Genomic DNA, 20808 nt, shown 5'->3' on the forward strand with positions numbered 1-20808 from the left:
TTCAATTTAGAATTCAAATTAATTTAAGTTTGACTTAAATTGAAATTTAAATTTGAGTCAAAATTGGACTACAGGATAACGGATGATTTTCTCTTCCTTCCCTATCTGCAAATTGGCGCCACACAGGGATGAAAATCCCCTAAGGTGGCTGGCCATAATGGATAAGGATAAGAGGAGATTTTGTTTCAAATTCAAACATGATATAATTAACAAGCTTTATCTTAGAGATAGAGATTTGATTCCTTTTTGAAGTTTGACTTCTACTCTTTAAATACGAGAATGATAGAAAATTGTGAACACAATTTTTGAAAACAATTTATGCCCTAAGAGTTAAGGCTGGCCGAAATTCTCAAGAGAGAAAGGAAGGAAAAAAATTTTCTCCAAAAATTCCACATCGTGCATGCGTTGGTGTTTGTGGAAATTTGAGTGTTTATTGTAACCCGTTTTGTCTCATGTGTGCCCACACACACGTCTTCGTGGATTCTAGGAATTGATGTGGAAGACATTAGTTTTCTAAATACAAATATTGGAGCAAGGACTGTTCGTGGTCAAAGAACTCAAGTTATCATCCGAGTCAGCTTCTAGGTATTTTTCCTAATTGAGTTCTTAATAAATGAATTAATGAGATTAATTTATTCGTGCATAAATTAATATAATCTATAGAGTATCTCAAAGGTTTTATGAAAATTTTTGTTATACACGATTCTCTTCCCCGCACCACCGCGCTTCCGCATCCAGATTCGATTCGAAGACCAACAATATGCTCCCTTTAACGGTGAAAATCAGGAGGTAAGGTCATGTAAACCTCTTCAGATAAGTCACCGTGCAAAAAAACATTATTCACATCAAGTTAGGCCAAGTGTCAACAATGAATGGCAGCCAAAGCAAGCAATGTTTTCACAGTTACCAACTTAGTAATATGGGAGAAACTATCCAAGTAATCGATACCCTCTTGTTGAGTGTATTCTTTAGCCACGAGACGAGCCTTGTAACGGTCGATAGAGCCATCCACCTTATATTTAATCTTGTATATCCACTTGCAACCCACAACACGGTTTCCCGGAGGTAGAGTGGCCAAGGACCATGTACCATTACTTTCTAGAGCTGCTAACTCGGCAGCAATTGCTTCTTACCACTCAGGAAAGACAACAGCCTGGGCATAGGTTGTTGGTTCCATATGGGAGGAAATGGCACACACGAAATTACAATGGGATGAGCATAAGCGAGCATAATTAAGAATGTTAGACAGAGGATAAGGAGTGGATGAGGAAGAAGGAATGGTGTTGGAAAAACAATGATAATCTAATAATTATGATGGGGCTTTGGTAGTGCGAGTGGGACACGAAGAAGTGGAAGATGATGGGGAGGGGGATGATAGATGTGGCAAGGAAGATTGGGGGGATGAGGCAATACAGTTTGAGTGAAAATATCAGGGAAATGGTTGTGACTTAAAAGGAAAATTGTGTTCATGAAAAACAATATCTCGGGAAATGTAGACATTATTGGTGTTCAAGTCAAGTAACTTGTAATCCTTATAACCAGGTGGATAACCAAGAAAGGTAGCAGGGTTAGCACGAGGAGAAAATTTGTGATTGTGTCAATCTAATGTGGATCTATAACACAAGCAACCAAAAACTGCAAGTGAGAATAAGTGGGTTTTTTGTGCCAAAGCAATTCAAAGGGAGTTTTGCTTGACAATAAGGGAGTGAGAATTCTATTGATGAGATAAACAAAGGTGAGAATGCAATCCCCCCAGTAGACTAGAGGTACATTGGATTGAAAGTACAAAGCCTGAGAGACATTCAAAATGTGTTGGTGTTTTCTTTCCACAACTGAATTTTGTTCAGGCTTATTGACACAATAATGATATGAAATGAGTCATTTTTTTACGGAAAAACTTAAAAAAAGCAAGTTTTGTTGCATTACTGGACAAGACTGACTTAATTGTGACACCAAATTGTGTTTGGATGAGATTAAAAAATTCAAGAAAAACCGTTAGGACATCTGACTTTGCACGTAGAAGATAAACCCAAGTGAATCGTGTATTGTCATCCCAAATAATCTCCCTGACTAAGAGCGACAAGTTGTTTCTTAATTTGAAAAATTCGAGGGCCATTATTCTAATGAAAACACTCATACAAATCGACCAAAACAGCTGAAGCATCATCAAAGTACAAGAGGCTATCTGCTATTTCTTTACTTATAGTGTTGAGAAGCCAAGATGTAACCATCTTGTTGCATCGATTCTAAGCAGTGAAAAAGAGATCATCAATTGCTGGACGCGACAAACATCCATCGACAAATTTGACTTTATTCTTCGCAATAAGAGCCATCAAGATTGCCCGACTCCAGGTATTGTAATTCGATCTAGTGGGAGGGTGAGAAATAAGGACGAGACTGGGGTTGTCTCCATTATGGAGGAAATAAGGGCTGCTAGAGTCATTAATTGGGGTTGAGCTAGAGAAGCCGACAACAATCTGATAGGCAGTACCACCCCCACCCTTCGTCATCAAGAAAGAAGAAGATGAACAGAGATGATAGGAACAACGAAGGTACACTCTAATACCATATAAGAAATTCAACAGAAAAATGGAGAAGAAGAAAATGGATTTCATTCTCGATAATTTCTAAGAAATGACAAAATATTTTTATATAATAGTCATAACAAATATGGTGCATCATTCTCTAGCTCACTATGCTAGGCAGAGGGCGTAAAAGTAAAACTACTTTATTATTACAAAACTCAGCAAAATATATTCTAATAAATATTAATAAATCCTTGCTAAAAATAATATGTTTATGGAAGTATTAACATTCTATTTTTGTAATAGACATGAACTAATTAAAATCAAAATTTAAACAATTACTTCACAATAACTTAAAGATATAGAACATTATTAAATTATTTACAGAATCTCACACGCTAATAACGTGTTTTCAACTAGTCGACAAAAAAATGTGAATAAAATTTCAACGTGCTAATTTTTAGATAGTGGCTAGTGTTGCCCCCCTCAGTCCTTAATAACTCTGCTATTACCGATGTATAATGCTATTTAAAATACTAATTTTTTTATTATAATTATTAATTTTTAGAACTTGAAAATGAATTTATAATTTAAAACTTACTTAAACATAATAATGTTGTAATGATTGAATGAAAAAAAGTCAATATCTCAACTAATAACAATTAAATATTTATATGATAAATTTGACAATAAATACACATTATAAAGTGATTTTTCGTTCAAATTTAAAAATTTAATATCGGCACTAATTTGATACTCCCTAGAGATGCTTGTATCTAAATGCTCGTAAAAACGCATTTATAGATAGTCTCATTGAAGATACATGATACATCATAATTCTCAAATTTTACTCTCAATCTCACCGTAGCTCATAATCCTTAAAAATGTATCAAACTCTAATTCATTATTGAGTTTAAGTTTTAATCATTTCTAGCTGTTAAGTGTTAAAATGATGATAAAATATAGAGAAAATTACTAAACTTATCTAAGGCATGGATATGAATTTTTACACTTTATTTTTAATTAGTACCATTTTAACTAAAGTATTTAATTAAAAAAATATTAATTAAAAATAAGTGATAAAAATTTAGACATATACATCCTAAAATATATACTTGATGCACTAATACATATAGAACACAAACTATGCTGGCAATCTCGATGAAAAGTAACACTATTATAAATCATCATATATTTTTTGTTTTTTTTTAACATCTAACTAACAAAGGATTAAAATTAAAACAAACTGATAACTTAAAGACTAAGAGGACGTTTGATTGATGGATTCAGACTCATGATTCAGAATTATACTCAATTTACGCGTGTTTTTTGTGAGAAAAAATGCTATAGCGAGCCACGAACTATGATTTAAATCATGACACGAATCCTTAAACCAAACACACTTTTAAGTAAGACATTTGACCAAAGTGAAATTGGGGTAAAATATGGAGACTATTTACGTAAATCATAATTTCATAAGAGATTGAAGACCACTCTCCAGAAGTGCGAGTGGTGGAAAATATTATCGCCTCAAACATTACTCAGAAAAAAATCCGGAACCTGCCAAGCTTAGCTTGGGCTTTTCTTAACTTTCCGAAAACGTCTTCAACGTCATATCAATGTGAAATCGGGCACGACACAACTCCCACCCCCCCACGGCTACAAACTTTAATTAAAACCCAACAGACCCACCCAACAAACATTTGAAAGACCCTTCCTTTGTTTAACGACGACACATATTTTTAGAGAGAGAGAGAGAGAGAGAGAGAGAGAGAGAGAGAGAGTAGAATGGGGAGCAACGCAAAGGGTCGGACTGTGATGGAAGTGGGAGCTGATGGGGTGGCTCTGATCACCATCATCAACCCTCCCGTCAATTCCCTCTCTTTTGATGGTATTCTTTTTTTTTTTTTTAAATCATGATTTGATATGATATGATTCAATTTTTCTTTTAGATCTATCTTCTTGTTATTTACATGATTTGGCACGTGCCCGTTTCGTTTCTTGGCTCAATTATGTGTTTTGCTTTGATGGGGTTTTGGATTTTCTCTCGTTTGTTGATGTTTTGTTGAAAAGATTGGATTTTTAAATGATGGCTCGACACAAATAAGAAGTATTTGGTCCCTATAAATTGAAAGTGATTTTTTTTTTTTTTGGCAAATATCAATGGAATTGTTTTGATAAATTTTAATTTACCAAGTCCACTGGTGTCATTCAGAATTCATTTATTTTTGTTCAATTATGGTTTTAAGTTCTTAGAGTTGCACAACGTTTCCTATGCTTGATTTTGTTTGTGATCCACGCAAAACTAGCTTTAGGTTATCTTTGGTAAGAGGGAAAAAACAGGACAAAAAAAAAAGGTATATAGAGAAGACGGTGAGGATTTTTTTTTTTTCTTATTTTGTTTGCTTTGTGTTTCCTCTTATAATTCCTCCATTTATATTGGCAGAGATTAAAATTGTGGTTCTTCGAAGGATTTTAAATTACTCGCCCATTCCATTCCCGCTTGCCAAACAAGCATGGTCCCAAAATCCTTCACACTGATCCTCCTTTTGCTTTTCCCTCCAACCAAACAAGCTCTTAGTACAAGTTTGCGATCTTTATTTACCAGTTTGTGAGGGAATTAGATTTCTCAGTCAATGAGTTATAACAATGGTTTCAAAATTATTCTCCTTGGCTTAATGTATTCCGTTAACTTGGTTGAACTCCAATGGCATTTATCTTGTGAATTGGAAAATTGTTTCAATATCTTTGATTTCAAGCACTACCCAGACTTAAGGATCAATGGGAATAAAAAATATAGACTTACAGAACATGTATGCAAGCAATCCAATGGCTTTGACATGTTACTTGAATTTGTTCTGGGTGCCCTCGGCAATATCTTTAGTGTTCTCGGTTGTGAGAACTGTGATTTTGAAGAATTTATTGTAGTTATTATTTCTTAGAAAATGATCATCTTGTTTTGTGATATAATGATATCCTCTCTCAGTGTTATATGGCTTAAAAGCAAATTACGAGGAAGCCTTACGAAGAAACGATGTAAGGGCAATCGTTATCACGGGTTAGTATACCGAGCTGTACATAATTCCCAGCATTTTACATACTGGCTTGGTGTTTAAGATATGAAGCTAATGTCCCATATTACTGGAGCAGGTGCCAAGGGCAAATTTTCTGGTGGCTTTGATATAAGTGCTTTCGGTGGTCTGCAAGGGGGACAACAGGGTAAGTTGACCTTTTCCCCCTGCAAAGTCATTTTGGTATATGCATTTGCTTATATTTGACTGAGTTCTTTGATATTTTGTAGCCGAGCATGCAAGGCCTGGTTTTATTTCAGTGGAGCTTGTCACCGACACTTTAGAAGGTACTTTATTGTATTTTAATTTAGTTTTCTTTTGAAGCACCCGGACTGAGCTGTTTTGTTAACTTCTTGCTTTATTTTTCAGCCGCAAGGAAGCCTTCGGTTGCTGCCATTGATGGCCTTGCATTAGGTGGAGGACTGGAGGTTGCAATGGTATGTCTTGCAATTTCTTTAACAGTTAAAGAATGTTTTAGGCATATAAATTTTGCTGTAAGGTCTATTGATTCTTCTATTTTATTTGCTATTTCAGGCATGCCATGCACGTATTTCAACTCCTACTGTGCAACTAGGCTTGCCTGAACTTCAGCTTGGAATAATTCCCGGATTTGGAGGTATCAAATACTTTATGTTAATGGAATTAGTATGTTGTTTTTTTAACACATTTTTGTTGAAAAGCTGAAACATAAGTAGGTCTGTGATGGCATTATCATTAATTTGGCTACTAAATAATAATGTATTTTAGATCCTATAACCTTTTCCCAATTACGGATGGTCACAAATTCTCAGTCTTTTATGCTTACTGGCTAGATTACTATCTCTGGTCTTAACTGATAATTCCTATCGTTTCTGATGAAACTCTTGTCGGTTTAACTTAATTTTTTTTTTTTTTTTGCATAATATCATCACTGGAAATTAGAACGAACGTGTTGGTAAATAGTCTCCTCCCTTTCCTTATGTCAATCTAATGCTCCTCAATTGGCTCAGGAACACAGCGGCTGCCACGACTTGTCGGTCTCACAAAGTCGCTTGAAATGATGTTGGTATGTCGCAACTATTCCTTTGTTCTCCTTGGTCTTGTAACTTTCCTTAAGTTGATTTTGGCACGGCATCTACCTAAGTTTTAATCAAAATACTTCCCTAAATTTGTTTATATAGACATCAAAGCCAGTTAAAGGGGATGAAGCTCTTAGTTTGGGCCTTGTGGATGCTCTCGTAGCACCTAATGAGTTGGTAAGCACAGCGCGCCAATGGGCCCTGGATATCGTGGAGCGTAGAAGACCTTGGGTTGCTAGTCTTCACAAGGCTAACAAGTTGGAATCCCTCGGGGAAGCAAGGGAAATACTAAAGTTTGCAAGAGCACAGGTCCGGAAGCAGGCTCCAAATCTCAAACATCCATTGGTTTGCATTGATGTGATTGAAGAGGGTATAGTTTCGGGTCCCAGGGCAGGACTTTGGAAGGTTCTTATCTTTCTAAATCTTCATCTTCTTCCTTTCAAATTGTAGTCAACTCAATCCTGAGACGGTTTGCTGTAATCCAATATTGACAGGAAGCTGAAGCTTTTCAAGGACTTCTGCATTCTGATACTTGCAAGAGCTTAGTCCATGTCTTCTTTGCTCAACGGGGAACAACAAGGGTTTGATATCCAGTTTTTAGCTTCGAAATTATGGTTTTGTTTTCAAAATTTGATTGAGGATTTTAAACTTGTAATTTGACTTCAATTTACAAATGAGATTGTCTTGAGCATTGGTTTCTGTTTAGTCAAAACCAGGTTGAGTGGTCAAGAAATAAGGATTTTTTTTTTTTGGAAAGTAGAGTTAATTTTTATGACATGTTTGATTAAAATTTGGTTATACAATGGGAGATCCAGGTAGCTTTGAGTTGTTCTAACTAATTGAAATTGGAATACTCTGATAGTGTCTGTGTCAGAAACCCAATTTCATGGCCGTGTGTTGCTGAGTATTTGGGGAAATCTTGGTTGCTAACTTTTAAGTTGCTTTAAGTTGAAAATTTTATAGTGCCAGTTTAATAATCCTTGATAACAGAAGGTATTTTTAAGTAATGGCCCAATATTGATTTAAATGCAGGATTATTATCACTATCTGAGTATCTTAGCCCAGTCTCTATTATAACGGAAAAGATTATAACACTTTACTATTGATGAGTAATGACTATTCACTGTGTCTCAGAGTTGCATATCGATTTGATCTTATGGGTCTGTGGTATTACCATCCTTAACGATCATTTTGCTGATCCTTTCCATTTTCATGACTGTGAACAGGTTCCTGGGGTTACTGACCTTGGATTGGTGCCAAGACAAGTGAAAAAGGTCGCTGTACTAGGTGGAGGATTAATGGGCTCCGGAATAGCTACTGCATTGATTCTTAGCAATTATCCTGTGATTTTGAAAGAAGTGAATGATAAGTTTTTGCAAGCTGGGATTGGTAGAGTCAGAGGTAAGGATAGGAATCCATGTCATTTTATAATCGTTTAAAATATGTAAATGTTCGAGTTATATCATTCTGGTGGTAAGGGAAAACAAGCTATTGAGTAGTATTATGGTATTTTATTGCTCGGTATCTTATAACCCAAAGTGGCAGTTAGTTCTCGTGTTGACGTACTTGTTCTTATTTTACACTACTTATCATCCAGCTAATCTGCAAAGCCGTGTTAAGAAAGGGAAAATGACACAAGAAAAGTTTGACAAAACCATTTCTCTTCTTAAGGGTGTGCTCGACTATGAGAGCTTTAAGGACGTGGACATGGTCATCGAGGTGATTATGAAATCATGTCTGTTCGTTTTACCTTTGGCATTGCGTATTATTTCCATTTTAACCTTTTCTGGGTTTTGACTCTTGAAACAGGCTGTTATTGAGAATGTCTCTTTGAAGCAACAAATTTTCGCTGATCTTGAAAAATACTGCCCACCACATTGCATACTTGCCAGCAACACTTCCACAATTGACTTGAACCTGATTGGAAAGAAGACAAAGTCCCAGGACCGGATTATTGGAGCCCATTTCTTTAGGTAATATTTGGTTTAAAGCTCCCTTCTACTTTTCTTCTTCCTCGATTGCTAGCTTAACCGCCAAGTCATATTTTTGATGCAGCCCTGCACATGTCATGCCACTTTTGGAAATCATCCGTACTAATAAGACATCTCCTCAAATTATAGTTGACTTGCTAGATGTTGGAAAGAAGATAAAGAAAACCCCAGTTGTGGTTGGAAACTGCACAGGCTTTGCCGTCAACAGGATGTTCTTCCCTTACACACAAGCAGGTCTTTTGCTTGTTGAACATGGTGCAGATGTCTACCACATTGATAGGGTGATCACCAAATTCGGAATGCCAATGGGCCCCTTCAGGTTATTAATTCTTAAATAGAAAATTTAAAGGATTTTATCATTCAGAGTATATGTAATATAGTTATCATGTTGTCTTTTCCCATGCAGATTGGCCGATCTGGTTGGTTTTGGCGTGGGAATTGCGACTGGCATTCAATTTATTGAGCATTTCCCGGAGAGAACATATAAGTCCATGCTTATACCACTTATGCAGGAGGATGGGAGAGCAGGTGAGTCGTTTTCATGGAATTGTGGGTGGCTACACATTTTCTTGTGGACTAAAATCGGTTCAACTTGATAGATCTTTTCAAGTGTTTAATTGTTTATAATTTTAGGTGAATCCACTAAGAAAGGATTCTATGCTTACGGTGACAAACGCAAGGCCAACCCGGATCCTGAATTGAAAAAATATATTGAGAAGGCAAGGAGCATGTCTGGTGTTGCAATTGACCCTAAGGTCGCGCGCTCTCCCTTTCTTGCTTTCGTCTCAAGCAAACTATATATCTCTTTTGCTGCCTCACTAACATACTTTATTGTGGCATTGAACCTGGATACAGCTAGTGAAGTTGCCAGAGAAGGATATCGTGGAGATGATATTCTTTCCTGTGGTGAATGAGGCGTGCCGTGTCCTTGCTGAAGGAATTGCGGTCAAAGCAGCTGACCTTGATATTGCTTCTGTCATGGGCATGGGTTTCCCGCCTTACAGGTTTGTAAACGTAGTCATACTTGATCAGACATACATTCTTCTAAACTCCATCGTTTTTGACATATCCTGTGCCATTTGATCAGGGGTGGTCTTCTATTCTGGGCTGATTCTCTTGGATCAAAATACATCTGTTCAAGATTGGAGGAATGGTCCAAGACTTACGGAGACTTCTTCAAGCCTTGCGCATATTTGGCCGAAAGAGCTGCAAAGGGTGCTCCTCTTGTAAGACTTAAACTTTCTTTTAAACCCCTCAAACATTAGTGAGACAATTCATACGCCTCGTTAGTTGAAAAGTCTGAAGCTCGTCTATTGAGATGAACTTGGGATCTCTGTGTTTACGACTCTACTTATAGTGGGGCCTCACTACTAGATTTCACCAATGGATGTGCAAGTTTATTAGTGACTTGTTATGAATATTTTCCATGCTTTCGAGATACATAAATTTCTGTAACTGATATGTCACTTGTCTAAAAACCATATCTAACTACGTCTTCCACTTTTCTCTTGCAGAGTGCCCCGTTGGAGCAAGCAAAATCTCGGTTATAAGAGAACACGGTCGCAATGCCCGTTTCGAGATTCTCTCATCATTTTCATCCTCTCTTCTTTTTTCCCTCTTTTCCTTAGTGTTGGAACTGTGGATCAGGAATAACTACTTCGTAATGTATGAGATAGGAGATTGGGATCTATGAGAAAATGAGTTGCAAAACCATAGCTTAATTAATAATAGTCTCAAAATAGGAACTGTTGAAGGCTAAAGCTTGCATCATTTGCTCCCCCTAGTGACATAATGTTATTTGGCCCTTTGATGCAATAAGAAGGATATTTGTTTATTTATTTTTATTTTAAGGAAGCCTACTTTTGAGGCATATTTGTACCGCTTTTAAATATTTTAGGGCACGTTCTTTTACCTAATTTAAATTACAACTCAAATTTTTTGTTACAGTATTTTCTCTTACAAAAATTCAAATTTAATTTTTTTACTACAGTGTTTTCTCTCACATACTAAACTCAAGTTCATAACTCAAGTTTGAGAAAAGAACATACTCCCCCACAGATCAAAATTTCAAACCTATGTTGGTGTCTTTTGTGTAGTTTACCTTGATGAGTACTACCTTTTCCTCCTCTTTTTATGATTGAACTCATGGCAAAACACACTTTCTCGTGGATTGCATAGGCCTTCTTGGCTGCAAGAACCACGTAATTCTGGTAAATCTACTGTTTGCCACTGCTTTTATCAAGATGAAACTTCTATAGTATGAATTGCCCATCAGTATTGCATGTATCAAATTTTTATATTTGATGGTATAAATTTAAGAGGAATAGATGAAGATTTGTTGGTTCAAATTTGAAAAGTGTCAGTAGGGTGGTTTTTTTTTTTATATTTTTATTTTTATAAATCTATCATATAATTCTTAATGTAAAGAAATTAAAAAATTTACTACTATTTCATCTCCCTCATTTTTGTTTTTCATAATCGGGTCTAGTCGTGTTCTTATTCTTATGGTATAATCACATTTTAGAAGTTGATCTGATTCGTATGAATAGTGAACAATATTCAAAGCTAAGTTCCATGGGCATTTAACATGTGATTAATAAAGTGACACCTCTCTCGACTTATATGAACTAAGCACCACATGTTAACAAGACAAGTATGGAGGTGCTCTCTAGTGGTGCCGACAAACTCTCGAAAAAAATAAACCTCTGATTCTTTCTTTTTTTTTTTTTTTTTTTTTTTTTTTTTTTTTTTTTTTCTCTTCCACAGTTTTTTTAAGTTTTTTGATGCATCGTTTATTAGACCTTGCATGTTGTTAATTTAGTAGTGACAAAAGGTCTATCATTTAATGATAACAATGATCATTGCAAGTCCCAAATACCTTATCCGAACATAGGTAAAACATTATTGTATCTTAAGCTTCTATGATCCGAGACCAAAATGCAAATTCAAAGTCTGGTAAATTGGCAAGCATAATAAGATCAAGATTTACTATTAGGACAAGAAAATAAATACTTTTTAAAAGTGTATGAGTTAGAATTTCTATTCTTTACTTTTAATTAATAATCTTTAGACATATAATTACTATACTAATAAAAAGGTATTAATTAAGAATGAATAATAAAAATTCAGACTCATACACTTTTGTTATGTATTTTTATTAGTTGGCAATTTATTGGTAATCTTGTAAAAATTTAAAAAACATGTTCAAGAAGATTTTGTATTGCAGAAGAAGATTCAGAATCAGATTTGAAGTTAAAGTTGCAGATTTTGTTGAGTTGAGATTTGGAGAGATAAGGATAAAACATTGGTCAAAAGAAGATAAGACATTGGTTATTTGAATTTAAATAGGAGATAAAGCTTGCATGAAGATCAAGTGATTTTCGGATTTGAATTCTTGGCTTCATCCGATTATTGTTAGGAAAGTTGAATGGCATATATATATATATATATATATATATATATATATATATATGTATTCACGTGAACTACACAATTAAGCTTGAGCTGCACATGAGAATTGAAACTTGAAATTTGACTTGGTCAAAGAAAAGTCAAAGATAACTTGCTATAATGAAAGATAAGGCATTGACGTGGAGATGGCTAAGAGAATATTAGATGTTGCAGATACAGCTGAGGAGGATTTTTTGGTAACTGAATATAGGTTCAAAAGTTGAAAAATGAGATACGTGGAATGAGTTTATATGGGAAGTGGCTCTGCAGGAAAAGGGGGGTTGACTACAGAAAAAAGTCTTGTGATAGAGAATCAGTGCTTAAGGAGAACAATCTGTAGTTTATGTTTTTTCTCATTGAAAGTATGAACAACTGAAGGGAGTTCAGCAGTTAAAGATGAAGACGTGTGGTACACACTAACTAGTGTCATTGTGAGAGTTCATCACAACGGCGTCATAGTCTAGGACGGCGTCATAGTCTAGGAGGAAGTCATTGAGTGAATAAGTCCGTCAAGGTTGTAATTCTTAAATCATAGTGAAACTGTTTACTGTCTGGGCGTGGCCCCACAGAGTAGGTGTGCGCATCGAACTGCGATATCATATTGTGTGTTCATTTACTTTCTGCATTTTATTTTACTCGAGCAATAACAACTTTTAAAGATAAATTATACAATATTCTCTTTACTACCTACCTTACTACCCTATTCTACACTTTTTAGCAAAAATGATAATTACAAAATAGTGCAAAAGACATGCTTGCTTTATTTAGAGGAAGAATGCAATTGCCCCTGAGTTTTTCACAATTGACACGTTTTCACTTATTTTTAATTTTGATAATTACTCCTTTTAACTTGATAAACTATCGTAGAGTGTCTTTAAATTGATGAACCCTTATACACATAACATGTTTAGCTCGTTCGAAAGTAAAAATTAAAGTTATAAGATAGTAGCGAATCGTGTTATATCACACGTAAGATGACGCTTCTTTCTGTGCTTTAAACACCCTCAATCAATTTGGGAAAACTCTACAGTTTGCATTAGATTCAGAAACAATTCTCCAACACTTCAAAGTTTGAAAGAAAAACTTATGATCAACTAGCTAAAAGTTGACGAGATAAACGCTAAACAAACCAATCAAAATATATTAGTACTAAACATCATAGACTAATTACCATAAGGCATTTTCATCAAGAAAACTAGCATAAGGCATAGTGGGACCTACTATACTAATTATTAATTGATAGTATTTCAATTTACAAGTTGACAAGTGGGAGCTTTGTAAAATTTTGAAGCATGTGATTCACACTCGATTATCATTTTAATTTGTTGATGACATCCATTCCTTTCTTTTATTCTCTCTCTCTCAATAAGATTTTTTTTTTTTTTTTTTTCAAAAGCTTCTCTCAATATGATTGGTCCCCATCATATGCCCCACATGACATGAACAGAAACAATAATTCTGTTGTAGAAAATTTTCATTTCTCATATAATTTAAAAGCCATGATACGTAAAACGTGAATTAAGGTCAACAAGACTTTAATTTACTAAAGTTTTTTTTTTTTTTTTTTTTTTTTTTTTTGGGCCCATTACATGAAAAGACGCACTAATATTATTATTTGTAATATTGCTACTCAACATTAAGTTGTCATATGTATTGGCAGTAATAAAATATTATATTCTTCTTTTTCCTGAAGAGATAATGGTTTTTATTTTTTATTCAATTAATTTCTTTATTGGTCTTAGCTATTCTCTCTCTCTCTGTTGTTTTTTTTTTTTTTCCTTTAATAAATTGATCATGAATTGGCTATTATATTATACGATCGAGTACGTTTGCAATTCATCTGGATATAACTAGAATATGAACTCGCTTTATTATCACACAATTCGAATGATCACGGAAAGTTTTTAAGTTATAAAAATCATTCATTAATGTGTATATATTCATATAATATGCAGAAAGGACAAAAGAAATTGATCATGAAGATCTTGGAATGTAGATTATTCTGAACAATATGTTACGACTGAAGAAAACATGAATAATACAATGTAGGCCAGGGATCGATTAAACACTTGTATATATACACAGATATATATCCAATTTCTTTTTTTTTTCTTTCTTTATGCCCTAAACCTCTATAAGATTGTGCACTTTGCACGCCACATTCGCTAAAAAAAAAAAAAAGACAAATGTAAAAGTATGATTATATCTAATTTATAAGAATTGTTATTTTTAACTGTTGGATTAATTTTAGTAGTTAATCTCATGTGTATGTCCGCATTAAAAATTTACAGTACATAACACAAAATTGTTCTTATAATTATAAATTACACAGTTAAAAAATTAGTTCAATAATTAAAACACAGTTTCTATCAAGGGAGCAAAATAATCTTCCACCATATATAAACCCCTTTCACTCTTCTTTGTAGATCAACATAAGTACGCGTCAACACAAAACAATAAATTGTGCCTAGTAATTAATTGCTAATTCAGTCACATGATCCATACTTCTTTCTTTTTGTATTTAATAAGTATCTTCCTAAGAAAAAAAAAGTAAAATACATATGGTCACTAGATCATAAGAGCGCATCATCAGATAATTGTATTAGCTATTTTTTTTTCTTTTTTCTCCCCTTCCGTTCTTTGTAAGGACAAGACAAAAGCAAAATGGTGCCAACTATATATAGACCACTACTTTTGGGGACAACTGGGATTAACATCTCAAGAAATTATGGGTGCGTTTGGAACTTGTTCTAAAATGACTTTATTTTTTGTATGAAAATGAAAATGAAAACGATTTCAATCTCAGACATAAATCATTTTTGAAAATGCGTTTGGTAATTTTATCAAGAGATTATTTTTACTGTAAAAAAACCCATTAATGTATTTCTTTCTCTCTCAGCTCGAAAGAGGAGAAAACAAAAAAAAAAATGAAAAACGACTAAAAGTCGTTTTTCATTTCTCTCTCATTTTATACTAAACCAAAAAATCATTTTCATTTCTATTTTGTGTCTTTATTGCGCCAAACGCCGTTTTGAAAATGTTTTCATTTTTTTCTCAAAAAACGTAAAAAAACAGGATCAATTTCAAACATGGCCTATAACTTGCCACAGAAAAAAAAAAAAAAAAAAAAAAAAAAAAAAAAAAAATATAAAATGGGGGGGGCCCCCTCTTTTCCTTTTAAAAAAAAAAAAAAAAAAAAAAAAAACTATATGATATATGGTGGGGCACCTCATCTTACCTTATGGCGCTATTTAATCACATCTATCTGATTTGAATATCAGTCTAATTCGGAATCGTTACACCTGTTTTATTAAACTCCGACTAATTTAAATCGTAAATAAATCCATTTATAATATAATTTTCAAAAATTTAAGGAGACATATGGTTTAAAAGATATTAAACAAATTAGAGAGACCTTGGGAACCACCCAGAAAAAGACTATTTCTTTCCTCTTCCACCACATAACTTGCAAGCCTACTACTTCAAAGTAGTCCCCCCAAAACTCAAACATAAAAGCAGAAATTAAACATATCCCATCTTCCTTGCCTTTTGTATATCTCTTTCACTTTACTTAAAATGGAAGATTTCAGTTTCTTCGTTGGGGTTATAGGTGAGAAAATATTTGCTCAATCTTTAGCTACAAAGCTTCATTTGGAGTATATGATTTCTCTAGCATTTATAGCTTTCATGCAGAAAAGACACTATAATGATTAACCTTTCTTATTATTGCTGCAGGCAACATTATCTCAGTGTTAATGTTTCTCTCCCCAGTGTAAGTTCTGTTCAAATTAAGTTTCAAAAGCTCTATTAATTTGGTCATCATAACTTCCCTATTTAGTCATCAAATCTGACCAAATTTTCTTGTGATCTATAAAATGGTGTGATCATATTATATATATATATATATATATATGCAGAAAGACATTTTGGAGAATTGTAAAGCGCCGCTCGACGGAGGACTTTGATAGCCTTCCTTACATTTGTACGGTGTTGAGCACATCCTTATGGACTTACTATGGGATCACAAAGCCTGGAGAATATCTTGTTGCCACCATAAATGGTTTCGGAATCGTCGTTGAGACCATCTATGTCGCTTTGTTTCTTCTGTATGCCCCATTAAAGATGAGGGTACTTACTACAATATTCTTCATTTCGTATTGTTAATTAATATGTGATTATGAACATAGTCATTAGTAAATTACTAATAAGGTCAACAATTATGATGATCTCTTTTTTAGTACCATTTTGTTCACAAAAATGAGAGTTTCATATATATTTCAGGCGAAAACTGCTATCCTTGTGGGCATATTGGATGTGGGATTTTTTGTGGCAGCCATTTTAGTAACCCAATTAGCTCTGCAAGGAGAGACACGTATTGATGCATTAGGGTTTCTTGGTGCAGGCCTAAATATTATCATGTATGTATCGCCTCTAGCTGCCATTGTAAGAAAGTAGACAAAATTCTTTGTTTATTTGTTCTCGGTCAGAACAAGTATATGTGTATATATATATGTATATGTATATATATCATATTATATTCTCCTTCTTTATCAAATGGATTGGGTTGAGATCGTGTTGAATATATATATATATATATATATATATATATATATATATATATATATGTTTTTAGCCCTTTAAGAACTCAACATGATTATCACTAATCATCCATTAATTTCCAAGTTGCTTTAGTCATGTAAACCTTTTCTTTTCGTGTTGGTGAAGGGCCACTAATTCAAACTCAGGTTCCCCATATGAACAGTTGGATGCTTTTATATATACTACAATTGATTTTTCTTCAACACACACATATAATAATATATATGTATATATATAGTTATCACTTATCTATATATATAAGATATTTATATATATATATATATATTTATTGATGAACGCTCGTCAGACTGACCCACCTAAATCATCATGCGTTCATTAGCTGTTCGGACGTGGGACCAATGTCCTGTGATGTTCCTCAGCTAATTTAAACCCCACTATATATTTGCTCATCATCACAATTTTTTTTTTTTGGGAGAAATTTTGCAGTAGGGTACGAAGAAATAGGGTACGAAGAAATAAAATATATCGCGAAGGATAGCACATATTATTTAGCCATTTAATAACTTTATAAATTACTGTTTAATCATGAATATATAATTAAAGTAAAATTAACGTTATGTTTTTGTTTTCATAATTACATATATATATACATGCATATATACATATGGTTATATATTTATATAATTTATCCCATGATTGTCTGCGCAGAAAACGGTGGTAACTACCAAAAGCGTGGAATACATGCCTTTCTTCCTGTCGTTTTTCTTTTTCCTTAACGGAGGAATTTGGACTTTTTATGCGTTGCTTGTACGTGATTACTTCTTGGCGGTAAGCTCATGTCTTTTTTTTTAAAATTTTTTAATTTGTTTATTTTAATAAGCTCATATATATAGCTGCATTATCAATCACTGTAATATATTATACCATAATCACAGGAAAGGGAAAACGTAACAATTGCATATATCTCTCTAACGACGATACTTTTGCTAATTGATAATTAATTATCGCATACTTTTTACACCTTGAAACTTTTATGATATTAATCATAGCAAGAAGATAAAAACCGCGGTACTAGTACAACATTTTTATGGTTTCCTTATCAATCACTTTCTATATAACTTTTTAACATACTTTCTATGTAGTGTACCAAAATTTTTAATTGAAGGCGCTAAAAATTACTTAGGGACTGCTCTTTTGCCCTTTTTTGAATTAGGTGACTTGAGTGTAGATTTTGAGTTGAATTTGAGTTATAACTTGAGTTGAAGTTGTAACTTGAGTTTGTGTTTAGTTGTGTACATTTGAGTTATGGTTTGAGATAAGAATCTTTTTGAGTTTGTGTTTGAGTGAGTCAAAACTTGAATTTGTATTTATATAGTATTTTAATAAAAACTCAATGCTGATGAAAAATTTTAATAGAGTATATGGGTAAGGTTTTATTCATCTTTTCGTTGTCAACGCATAGAAAAAAAATCATCTCAATCAGAATTAAAACGAAAAAGTTATAATATTTTTAAGAATAGAAAAAATACTGTACATTAATTTGAGTTCGAGTTTTGGAACTCGAGTTGAAGAGGAAACTGGGCATGTTCTTTTGTCCAAAAAACTCAAAAAAAGACAACTTGAGTTCCAACTTTATTCAAGTTCACGTTCTTTTAAGTTTCAACTTTATTAAACTTTACTCAACTTTATTCAAGTTACAACTTCAACTCAAGTTATAACCCAAATTCAACTCAAAAACTACACTTAAGTTACACTCCAAAAGAACAACAACTCGAGTTTTAGTCCCAAACTCGAGTTCAAACTTAAAAGAACATAAACTTAAATAAATTTATAACTCGAGTTGCTTTTTCTGAATTTTTGACTCAAGAAAGGGGCTGCCGAGCAGCCCCTTAGTTTCTATAACTTAAAATTAGTTGTGTATGAATCAATAATAATGTGTTGTACATAAAACAAACAATATATGTAAAGCTAGCTAAATCATGATGATGATTTGGTTTTCTGTGGTGCTACACAAACACACACACACACACACACACACATGTATGTATATATATATATATATATATATATATATATGTCAATGTAGGTACCAAATGGAATTGGGTTCGTCCTAGGAATAGGACAGCTTGTGTTGTATGGAATTTACAGAAGACCAAAGCCATCGATGAATGTATCAGCACATCATCATGATGGAATATTGGAAGAAGGACGGCAACGAGAAAGACTCATCACACCAAATTAAAAAATACATAATGATACTCAAGAACTATTGGAGACTATAGTAGTTACTTTAGCAAAACATTTCTATTTTGTTCCCTAATTTATTCGCATTTTCTGGTAAATTAAATTACTTCTTAATTCTTAAGTACTCTCCACTTTACATTATCAAAGGAGTTTCTTTGAATGGAGAGTTCTGCTTGGGAACTTGTTCGTACTTGATCAAAATGTACTTTCGTGGAAAAAAATACTTCGCGTAAAAGAATAATAATAAGATGAATTATTTGTCAAATTAGTAACCTAAGTGCGAGGTAGTTATTAATTCTAAGCCATTGAATATTACAGCATGTATTTGTGAAAAAAACTGCAATATTTACATGATGAGAGGAAACCTAGCTATAACTAGAGCTTGGATTTGTTAATTTTTACCGGCAAACTTAAAAGAAATTTCTACCTTAAAAAGAAAGAAATACCGATTAGCAAAAAAAAAAAAAAAAAAAAGAAAAGAAAAGAAAAAGAAAAAGACTTAAAAGAAGCACTAGATCAGTGTAATAACTCTACAAATATTCAAGCGAAATAAAAAAACTCTGAATATTATTTGGGCTTGAACTTGTGTCTTTGTGCATAGGAAAAAAGAGACAAATACATTTTGAGTGTATGAGTTTAGATTTTTACCGTTTACTCTTGATTAATATCATTTTTAATCAAATAACTATATTAATTAAAATAACATTAATCAAGAATAAAAGATAAAAATCCATACTTACACACTCTAAAAGTAAGTTTAATAATTTTCTGCTTTGGGACATTTAGCTTGCATGTGCTTGTTGGAATATAAGTAAACCGGGAACTTTACAAATTACAAGAATGTCAAGAGTCATGACTTCGATCGAACGACATTAATTGGGTTGATCTCGAGAGAAGTCCAACTTGAAACGACGGTAATCGGACCCTTCGGTCTAGTGCTGGTCGGATCGGATGGCTACCGAGCAAGTTACGCCTTAAGGTTTAAGTTTCAGGCGTCCAACAATGAAGCTGAGTATGAAGCCTTGATTGCGGGTCGAAGCCTAGCACGGGCACTAAACACGGACTGGTTTCGTGCTTATAGCGACTCAACGCGGGTCGTCAACCAGGTAATCGGCGCATACAAGATTACAGTGGAAAAAATGGTCAAGTACCAGAAGAAGGTGGCCGAGTTACTCCAACAATTCGAAAGCCACCAGATCCTTAAGATCCCTAGGTCGGAGAATGCTGAGGTTGATGCCCCCGCCCGACTAGCCTCAGGGCTTGACGATGAAAATTTGATCTATGTCCTAATTGAGTACCTTGCGCAGTCGAGTATTGATTAGACAAATGTATGCGAGGTGTTCGAACAGGACAGACTTTGATGGATCCCATAAAAGAGTAACTTACTATGGCTAAGTTGCCATAAGACTGGGAAAAAGCCTGACAACTCAGAAACAACGCCACTGGTACACCGTGATCAACAAAAAACCTTATGGGAGAGGCTGCGAAGCTCCCTATCAAAGCTTTAGAGTATGACAAAGTCGTTATAAAGAGGAAAAACAATGGTCCATACTATGCTTTATTCTTATAAGGAAGTGAAATGACATGTGATAGAAGGAGAAACACAAAATAAAAATAAAACAAATTAATAAAATGAGTAACCCTCTTTAGAAACTTTTTAGCTTTATGAAAAGTTAAAGCATGTGATTCACACTTAATTATTGTTTGGTTAGTGTATTCGTGTCATGATTTGAATCATAATTCGTGATTTTTTATAATATTTTTTCACAAAAAATACACGTAAATCAAGAATAATTCTGAATCATAATTTTAAATTTGTGAACCAAACGTCTACTTACCGTCAACTATCAATTTAATTTGCAGATGACACCCATTCATTTGCTTTATTCTCAATCTCTCTCTCAATGTA

At 33.7% G+C, this 20808-nt stretch overlaps 2 protein-coding genes across 2 annotated transcripts; both read left to right on the forward strand.

Annotated features, from left to right (window-relative positions):
* Positions 1–4124: 4124 nt before the first annotated feature.
* Positions 4125–10515, forward strand: LOC21390618 (glyoxysomal fatty acid beta-oxidation multifunctional protein MFP-a). Its single transcript, XM_010106845.2, has 18 exons — positions 4125–4416; positions 5512–5583; positions 5676–5744; positions 5827–5883; positions 5966–6033; positions 6131–6212; positions 6586–6641; positions 6757–7059; positions 7149–7235; positions 7881–8055; positions 8252–8373; positions 8464–8627; positions 8710–8964; positions 9052–9173; positions 9279–9400; positions 9501–9649; positions 9733–9871; positions 10160–10515. The coding sequence occupies exons 1-18, from the start codon at positions 4314–4316 to the stop codon at positions 10193–10195; spliced, it is 2181 nt and encodes a 726-aa protein (XP_010105147.1). The 5' UTR covers positions 4125–4313; the 3' UTR covers positions 10196–10515.
* Positions 10516–15656: 5141 nt separating this feature from the next.
* Positions 15657–18897, forward strand: LOC21390619 (bidirectional sugar transporter SWEET17). The gene is made up of 6 exons (XM_024171286.1): positions 15657–15705; positions 15831–15867; positions 16013–16223; positions 16377–16538; positions 17364–17483; positions 18742–18897. The coding sequence occupies exons 1-6, from the start codon at positions 15672–15674 to the stop codon at positions 18895–18897; spliced, it is 720 nt and encodes a 239-aa protein (XP_024027054.1). The 5' UTR covers positions 15657–15671.
* Positions 18898–20808: the final 1911 nt, after the last annotated feature.

Source organism: Morus notabilis, unplaced genomic scaffold (genome assembly GCF_000414095.1).
Source record: "Morus notabilis unplaced genomic scaffold, ASM41409v2 Scaffold182, whole genome shotgun sequence".
Lineage (NCBI taxonomy): Eukaryota > Viridiplantae > Streptophyta > Magnoliopsida > Rosales > Moraceae > Morus > Morus notabilis.